Source organism: Astyanax mexicanus, chromosome 5 (genome assembly GCF_023375975.1).
Source record: "Astyanax mexicanus isolate ESR-SI-001 chromosome 5, AstMex3_surface, whole genome shotgun sequence".
Classification (NCBI taxonomy): Eukaryota; Metazoa; Chordata; class Actinopteri; order Characiformes; family Acestrorhamphidae; genus Astyanax; species Astyanax mexicanus.
The window spans coordinates 48,230,234-48,239,477 of record NC_064412.1 but is presented as its reverse complement, the minus strand read 5'-3'; the positions used below and the strand labels follow the sequence as shown (position 1 = coordinate 48,239,477).

Here is a 9,244-nt window from a genome sequence, read left to right as displayed (position 1 = left end):
ATGAAAATACATCAGCAAATATGGTTGTGTGATAAAAAAAAAAACAAGACACCGCATCAAAACCCCGTCATGTAGACATTTAATATTTATACTGAGAGATATGGGATATATAACTAACCACAAACACCTGAAGAAATGTCTTCAAACATCATAACAAAAGTATCAGAATAGAAATGAAGATCATTTGTTTGTAAGGAAACAGCTAAAACAAACCAGAATAATTTCTGAGAATTAAATAAGACTCTCAATAAGTCTTAACTATTGCAAAAAAAAACATTTCTCTCAATAACATGTTATAAATTATGTTTAAAGTTATTCAGCTGTCTGCGTTTAGTTTTATTTCCTCCATTTCTCATGTGCTTTTTTTTACCTATGTATTCTTTGAAAGACGCAATCAGACTGTTACAAAAATCAGAATTTTCAACATAATGGCCTTAGCCTATAGATATATTTGTGATTGTTACCTATGCATGATGTCTGCCTCGTGTATCCTGCATCTGGTTGGTGTGTCAGCTGTGCAGCTCAAAAATTAATGCTCCCTGAACACAACATACACACAAAAAATCAGGAGAGAAAAGTTTTGAAGAAACTCTGTCTGAAGTCTGATCAAGAGAATTTGCTTATCCAAATGGGTGGCGAGAACTAAGTGTTGTTTTAAAAGTCAATGTTTTTTAAGAAGCAGTCTTTGTATGTTCTCAGAAATTAAGCATAAGAACACATTTGTTGTGTTTCAAAATTACTATTTCTTTTAAAGACCCATAGAATCTTACTTTAATTTTAAATGTATTATTTATTGTAAGACCATTTTTTTATTACTTTAGTTTTTTCTATGTTTGGTGTCATTACTTGATTGGAAACAGGTGTTTTGCCTTAATGAATAAAAATATGTTTAAGAAAAACACATTAAATTATTTAGTAAACAAAAAAGTGTTAAACAAGCCAAAATAAGTTTTATATTTTAGATTCTTCAAAGTAGCACCTCTTTCTTAGATGACAGCTTTTGCACATCTTAGTTGGATTTTCTCAGTCAGCTTTATAAGGTAGTGTCACCTGGAATTCAGGCTTTCAGTTAACAGCTGTGCTGAACTCATCAAGAGTTAATTACTTGAATTTCTCTTAATGTGTTTGAGAGCATCAGTTGTAAAGTTGTGAAGAGGTAGAGTTACAGGTATACAGTGAATAGATCTATTTGAGTAATATTCTAATTCAGATTGTCAAAAACTACTTAGCTAAGTAAAAAAAATCTTTAAGAAATGCTCATGTCAGCTAATCAGAAAAGTTTCAAGATCTTTTAAACTATCCTCAAGTGCAGTCGCAAAACCAAAAAATAGCATTATGATGAAACTGGCACTCATCAGACCGCCCCAGGAAAAGAAGAGCAAGAGATCCCTCTGTTGCACAGGATAGGTTTATCAGAGTTACCACCCTCAGAAACTGCAAGTTAACATCACCTCATATATGAGCACCCAGATACCTAAATGTTTTGTTTTTTACTGTCATTGGCCTCTCACTGAAGTCTGGCTGAAGTTTTAAAGTATTTACATTGCAGTTCTACATATATAGTTTAATAGTATTTATTTATTTATTGTAATAAGTTAATTGGCACTTTTGATGAAATAGAACTGTTCTGTTCTATTTCTAACTGTAAATTGCCTCCTCCTTTTATTACAGTCCCAACTTATATGAACTGCCAGTGGGTGAGGATTTAGCTGCACACTTTCATCATTTCTGTGCCATTAATAAGCAGAATCTGGCTGGTTTGGGCCTTAAAGTTGGCCAGGGTGTTTCCCTAAAGAAAGCCTACACTGACAGCAGTGTTCACTGGAGACAATCAGCATAAATGGTTCAAAGGCACCATCATTAATTCAACAAAAAGCAGGCAGGGGAAATCTAAATGATATAAAATGTTTAGCCCTATACACAGCTTATCCACCCTAACAATAAAAAATAAAAATAAAATAGACACAAAGAGAACGGCAGCTTTCACTGATCTGAATTTTTAATCCAGAATAATTTATAAATACATAAATAACAGAGCTTATAATAAGTTAAAGGGGTTTGTGTGGATACGCTGGGGTCCAATTAGATTCGGGGGAAGTTCTTTTAGGGGAGGCCATCTGTTCCTGCAGCTCCACGCTGCATCTGGGCCATGGTTCCTCCCTCGCTCTGTTGGAACAGCTGAAGCCGGTCCCGCCGCCGCAGCAGCTGTGAGGGATTATGGGTGGAATAATAATCAGGAGATCCCTGCAGATATAAAGGCAGCACCCGGCCCAATTCATGCTATTCATGCAGAAACCGTGGCCCGAGAAGGGCCGAGCCAGGAGGAGGTCTGCGGGGGTCACTGTCTCCTCCAGGCACATGGAGGATTGGCAGGCACATGGCAGGACCGCTTTAAATAACAATAGCTAAACAAACTGAGAGTTCATTGTGTGGCGTGGCGAGGTCGCGGTGGTACGACCTCTTTAACACGTCTCGTCCCCCAAAAGCCTTCGCCATGACTTCATCTGCCTGCGGAGGAGAATACAGCCATTATTAGCATACCATCAAAAGAGTAGCAGATGTGCTAACGGTCAAATCTGAAACTGAAATTTGATCCATATGGAACTGGGCCATCTGCAAACTTTCACCAAACATAATTACATTTTTTAAATCCCTCATATCATCAGTGTATTTAATCAGTCAAGACCTGCTTGGTGTCTATATTGTATACTAAGTTTTTCAACAAACTAAAGGCTAAAGCAACAAGCAAACAAGTAATTAGCAATGTGCTAACTCCTGTTCAAATCTCCTTATAAATTTGTATATTCTGTACACCCTTATTGTGTCCACACCCATTATCCATCTTATTAGCTGCACTGATAATATAGGACACTTTGTAGTTCTGTATCTGTTTCTCTGTATATTTTATTATTTTTCACATTTCAGCTCTGAATACAGCTCTAAATCTGTTGCTGCACAGTTTACAGAGTTACTCATCCTCTCGTCTCTGATTGATAGTTGCAGGACACGGCCAAGAGATGTTTAAAAACTCCAGCAGCACTGCTGTGTCTGTTTTTTTCATTTTTTTTCATACACAGCTTTTAAAAAAATGTCTTAATGTAAGGGAGTTTTTCCTTGCCACTGTGTCACCCCAATAATTGTCATAAACATCAGTCACACTACAATTCAGTTTTGTTTTGAATCTCACATTACAACACTGTGTCCATTGCAGCAAAACACATTCCAAGCATGTGCCGAGCATGACTTATAATGCTCTTATGCAAACAGCATCTCCACCTTCTTGTTTGTTGACTACATACTATACCTCATACTACAGATCCAATAAAACACTGAGCTAGAGATACAAGCTGATCACTGTAAGTCTCTAATGCTCTGATTGGTCACTAAGGAATGCAGGCTTCAGACAGACAACCCATATGTCTGACTGGTATTGTGATCAACCTGCACATGGCTGAGATGGGGAAATGTATTGACTGCATAACTTTATACGCATAGCTTTACTCTGCATCATCAGCTGGAGTAATAACTGCATTCTAGAGTTAATGCAGCATTAAGAGCAGTACTTACACATTACATCCAGGAACGATGCTCTCCTGGGGCTGCCGGGGGAAACTCAGTTTCTTCAGGAAAGCAGGCAGGTGGAGTTTGGGTCGATGTGGCTTGGGGCTCGGCCTTAACCCACTAACAGATAAGAGAGAGAGAGCAAGTTAGAAAAATACTGTTATTCTACATTTCTATGTAATTAGCTTTCATTTAATTACTGAGGAGAGCCTGAAGGGACATAGTGTATTTTTTTCAGTGACAAGGAATGTGCTTTACGCCTGATTATTTCAAGTGCCCACCAGATATTATGTGTTGAGCACTAGGTACTGTCAAGTGCACACTAGATACTATTAAGTATGCATTTAATATTTTGTGATAGGCACTAGATACTCATATGCTCCAAATATTATTATGTGAGCCCCATGTACTATCATAATCTACCAGATACCAAGTGTGTAACAGATACTATATACTGCAGTTAGTACCAGATACTAATAAGTGTGCACTAGATACCATGTGGTGATCAGGAAATCTACAGATATTATCAAGTGAGAACCAGATACATCTCAAGTGTCCACTGCATACTACTACTGTAAGTGTGCAGATTCTATTAAAAACATACCAGATACTATCAAAACTGTGCACACTTATTAATATGTAGAGCACACTTAATAGTATCTGGTGATCACCACATACTATCTAGTTCTCTCTACATATTATCCTGTTGCATCGAGTGCGCAATTAATAATATTCAATGCTTACCACATAGTATCTAATGCACACTGGATATTATCAGGTGCTCACCACTAGTTTACACAAAAAATAAACCACATCCCTTCAGAGGCTCCAATAGAGAACACGAAAAAACTGATTTAAAGAATTTCCCCTTTTCCCAAACAGATTCATTCAACCAAACACAGGTAACATTCAGAATTCAAGATACTGATTACTGCAACTGAATCATTCTTGTAATTTAATTTCCCAAGTATCCACCTGGTTTTCAGTTTCCTAGTAGTAAAGTAAAGTAGTTTTGATTGGAAATATCATGATTAAGAAGTGACTGTGGAATCAACCAATCATTAATGGATTTTTAAAGTGATTCATTTTATAAATGAAAATCATCATTCTAAACAATCTGGAGGTTCTAGAAACATTACTAACAGTAAATATGGACCGCAGCCTGATCAGGCTCCAGTCACTTTTTGAACAGGAGGACAATTCTTTGCCAGGACCCCCTCCTGCAAGACCCACTGCAACATACAAGTAATTTAAACGTCTGTTAAACGTCTGTTACCGGTATATTGTTATAAACATTTTTTTATATTAAATGTCTGTGTTTAATCTATTGAGTTTAAGTCCAAATAGTTGTTGACACCCATTCTAGTGAATGTGTTCAGCTACTTTAAGCTGCATCAGTTGCTGACACAGATGTGCAAATGCACATTCAAATTGTCTAGTGCCTTTAGGATAGAAGTATTGCCAATAGAATAGGACTCTCTGAAACAGTAACAGAAATTAGAACTGAACTGACGGCCTAACTTTAATTAACTGATTTTGGAGAAATTCAAATTTGTTTTTAATTTGCTTTAATTTGTGCCATTTTGTGAAAATAAATCATTAACATACATTCTGCTGTCCCATGACTTTTGGCATTTTAGTGTATGTAAGCTTTGAGTACTTGTTATGGTAATAAGATTTACATAAACTCTAATTTATACTTAAATTTGTGTGATTTTTTTTTTTAAAGTTACACACCATTCAGTTTGTGCTGCTGCCGCGACGCTGCTTAGCTCCTCCTCCTCCTGGTCCTGGTCCTCGCTAATGCCGTCCCACAGCCGACTGTTGACCCACAGTGCCTCCTGCAGGCTGAGCCCGCCGCGCACACAGGACACCTGGCGACACATCGGGCACCGAATGCTCATCATGCTGCTGCGCTCCACCGCTATCTTCTCCAGACAGGTGGTGCAGAAGGTGTGGTGGCAGAAGAGCATTCTGGGAACTCGCTCGCTGCGGGAGTACCTCTGGAAACACACGCCACACTCCAGATCCTCACACAGAACCATGGCTCTAACAGGGAGGGAGTGACGAAAGATACGGAAGTTTTCGATTGGTCGAGGGATAAGATAGATGTGTTGATTGGTAAAGATGGAGATTGGATCAGGTTTAATATTCTTTTCTCAGAAGCTGAAAAACAAAAGTATCAGGATTGTTAGCGGCCTTGTTGTTAATTATTAGTTGGTCATTGGGCAAAAACTTTTTGGGAAAAATTCAAAATTACATTTAGATTTAGTGCACATTGATTGGTCTGGCATAGCTGAGTCACATGACCAGTAAAGCTAGCTGCTAGATTAGTATAGTTAGCTAGTTATGTTGTGATTAGCACTGAGTTTTACCCATCATGGATACATGTTTAAAAACAACAGTATTTAACAATGAAACATCGTCAGTCAATTTAAGACCATCAATCAATTCTATAGACCACACTAATTGTTGCGCTATATTTGTAGAATAGATTTTTTCCCCATAAATGTTTGTGGTTGTTTTCCTGCAAAATCATATTTATATGACAAAAATACAAAATACAAGCACAATGTTGAAATGGTTTGTTTGATGTTACAAAAATATTCCCAGACAAAATGTAATATGTGAATTATCTTGTATTTTAAGCAGTTTTTAAAGGGCTATTTTAACAAAATTAATATGGTAAACTAATTACTGTATTAATATTTACTGTAAGTTTACACAAAATTACTTGTGTTATTAAGATATATCTCTATGATAACTGCAGAGAAATATGTTTCTAAAGACACATTAATATAAAATCAACTGTAATATTCTGGCATCAGGATTTACAGGAAATGTCTGTCAAAAAGTGGTAATATTCTAGTAGTCCTCATGCATTCATTCTATTGTGTCTTGGGTCACATATGATAGTCTCAGCATATCAGCATAGCAAAAGTAATTTTGTGTAAAATACCTTCTTTCTACAGCTGATGTTCTTGATATAATAGCAATAACAATGGTATAAATATGGTAACAAAAATAACAAACAATTTTTATCATACTAGTCATTATTATTTATGATCTATTTATACTGTCTTTATTCAAAGCTGGTACAAATAATGATGGCACATTTTTTTTAACATAACTACTCATTATTAATAAAAAGGTAAGTATAATAAATAGTTGTCATCAAGACATCTGACGTTCACTCTGAAAAATCATTTATCTTCTTCAGATTGACGTCTCTCATACAGCTCCACTTGTCTGCTCTGTATTATTGAGAGTGTGTAAAATCATAATTAAAATTCAGGAGCAGATGGTAGGGCTGCCACCCACCCTCACCCTACCCCTACCCACCCATACAGAGCGTTTACCATTATAATGCTATTTTCCAGACTCAGGGCTGCTGACCACCTGTTAGACCAGAATTATTTATTTGATTTTGACCTCTCAGAGAAAACCTCTGACCTGTTCTGACCGATCTCAACAATGCAGGAGAAACAGCTTTTATACTACAGAACAAACCCTGCAGATGCTGTTTAACAGATGATTGATTACAATCCTGTTTACAGTAAACTGACATTTTATCTTAGTTTCTCTTTGCACAATTCATTAAATATTTTTCTGTTTTTGTATAGTTCCTATTACTTTACAGGGTACACATTGTGTAATATTATTGGCATAGTGCAGTGGATAACACAACTAAATGCCAGTGAGCTACCACATCCCATTATGTGGGAGACTGGGGTTCAATTCCCAATCTGGGTGACTATACTGCACTACACCAATAAGAGTCATTGGGCAACAGTCATAACACTACACTGGCTTACCTCTGTAATATACACGGTAAGAAACCTTGTAAATCGCTCTGGATTAGATTGTAAGCAAAATGACGTAAATGTAAATATATTATTATTAGATTTATTAGTAGTAGTAGCTTGGGATGAGGTGAGGAGTTGATCATCATGAAACACCCTGACCTCACTAACTCTAGCTCTTGTGCAAACATCGGATAAAATATTAAATACACATATCAGCTGTTTTAAATACAAATTAAAATAGATAACATACATCTAAACTGACTCACAGCAATGCTTTACAATCTAGTAGAAAGTTGTTTTTTTTTCTGGACAGTAGAGAGAGTTACGCCAACAAAAGCAGCATAAATTCCCAGCATAAATTAAAATAATACCCTTTTTTATAATGCAACGGTGAATAAACAGGTGTCCCAACACTTTTGTCCACATCTATAGTAGATAACATGGGTTTTCTAAAGGTGAAATAGCATTAACACTGCACTAAAGTATTCTAATGTTTACACAATAGCCCAAACGTCCTTTTCCTGGCTCTGAAGTCCAGCAAACAGAAAGTTATCATTAAAATGTGCAAGCTACAGAGGAATAAACAGGAAGCAGGGAAATATAATGATGTACTTACAGCAGAGCAGACACAGGTATACCAGCTGTCAGTCAGTCAGTGCAGTGTTCCTCTTATAGTGTTCCAGCAGCAGCAGCGCTCCCACACCAGACAGAGTTATTCTCAAAGAGTGTGTGTGAGTGTGTGTGAGAGAGTGTGAGGGTGTATAATGTCAGTGTGACTAGGTGCTCTGTCTTTTAAAGGCTGAGGGCAGGGGGGGCAGTGCAGAAGCTCTGGCACTGCCTACAGGGAGCCGGCCTATAGGAACAGTGTTGTGGTTTAGAGGTAAAGTGGAAGGGGTGGGATCTTTCACCAGAAGCCATAAACGTCCTTTGTTGACTTGGGCACGTGCTTAGTGTGTGTGTGTGCGTGTGTGTTTCGGTTGGAGTTGGAGCTGGGGGTTGGGAGCACCTGCTGCGCAAGAGGCCTCCTTACCAGAGCAAACACAGCATTAATAGAGCTCTTTTAAAAGTGTGTGTGTGTGTGTGTGTGTGTTGGGGGATGGGAAAAAGTATTACAACCCTAAAAAAAAATCTTTAATTTATTAAAATACATCCAATCCTTCATTTAAGAAAAGATAAGATACATTTGTTGTTATTGCACAGTGTACAAGAAATTAAGCAGCAATCCTTAAGGTGCTTAAACATACAATAAATAACATGACTTAAATAAAAACTGTTATACACACATTTAAGAGACATTAAATGTATGATATATACAATATAAGTAACAAATTGTTGCACAGGCCCAGGGACAGGAGTGTGTTTAAAAAATGTATATAATTTTTTATTCAAAAAGATCTTCATTTGAATGATCCGATATCGATTCATATAAACTCAAATACATTTTTAGAATTAGCCCATTTTCCCATATGCGTATACAGTTTTAACGTCTCGCGTTTTATCTTGCAAGACCATTTTTTTTCGAGCTCTGTCCTCTGGCTGGGGTGATCAGTTAAGCTGAAGCATGCCACCCAGGATTCAGAACTGTGGGGAGTTTCTGTACAAATGTAAGTAATTTTCTTCTGTATTTCCACTTACTGCTGCCTGAGTCTACAAACTAGTATATTTAACACTGTTTAAAGTTGTTTTCCAGTGTTGTTTTTGCCTGTACTTCATTATTGCAAGACCTGACCTGGTTAAGCTACCGTTAGCTTAGCAAGTTAGCCGATTTACCAGGGAAGCTAAACGCGTTATCTGGATTTCTGAGTACCAAGCGCGGCTGGTGCGCTAAGCTAACCCCCACCGGTGCGCTATGAGCATCAGGCGGCCGTACAGTGTAA

At 37.3% G+C, this 9,244-nt stretch overlaps 1 protein-coding gene across 2 annotated transcripts; it reads right to left on the bottom strand.

Moving 5' to 3' along the window:
- Positions 1-2,364: 2,364 nt before the first annotated feature.
- On the bottom strand, positions 2,365-8,200 carry im:7152348 (uncharacterized protein LOC559250 homolog). Of its 2 annotated transcripts, none has more exons than XM_007253668.4 (4): positions 7,984-8,200; positions 5,299-5,727; positions 3,568-3,681; positions 2,365-2,508 (listed from the first exon to the last, which is right to left on the bottom strand). In XM_007253668.4, exons 2-4 carry the CDS (start codon positions 5,604-5,606, stop codon positions 2,463-2,465), a joined length of 468 nt encoding a protein of 155 aa, XP_007253730.3. In that variant the 5' UTR covers positions 5,607-5,727; positions 7,984-8,200; the 3' UTR covers positions 2,365-2,462. The 2 variants fall into 2 exon arrangements, with proteins under 2 accessions (XP_007253730.3, XP_007253731.3); XM_007253669.4 differs by having other exon boundaries at positions 2,371-2,508; positions 5,299-5,610.
- Positions 8,201-9,244: the final 1,044 nt, after the last annotated feature.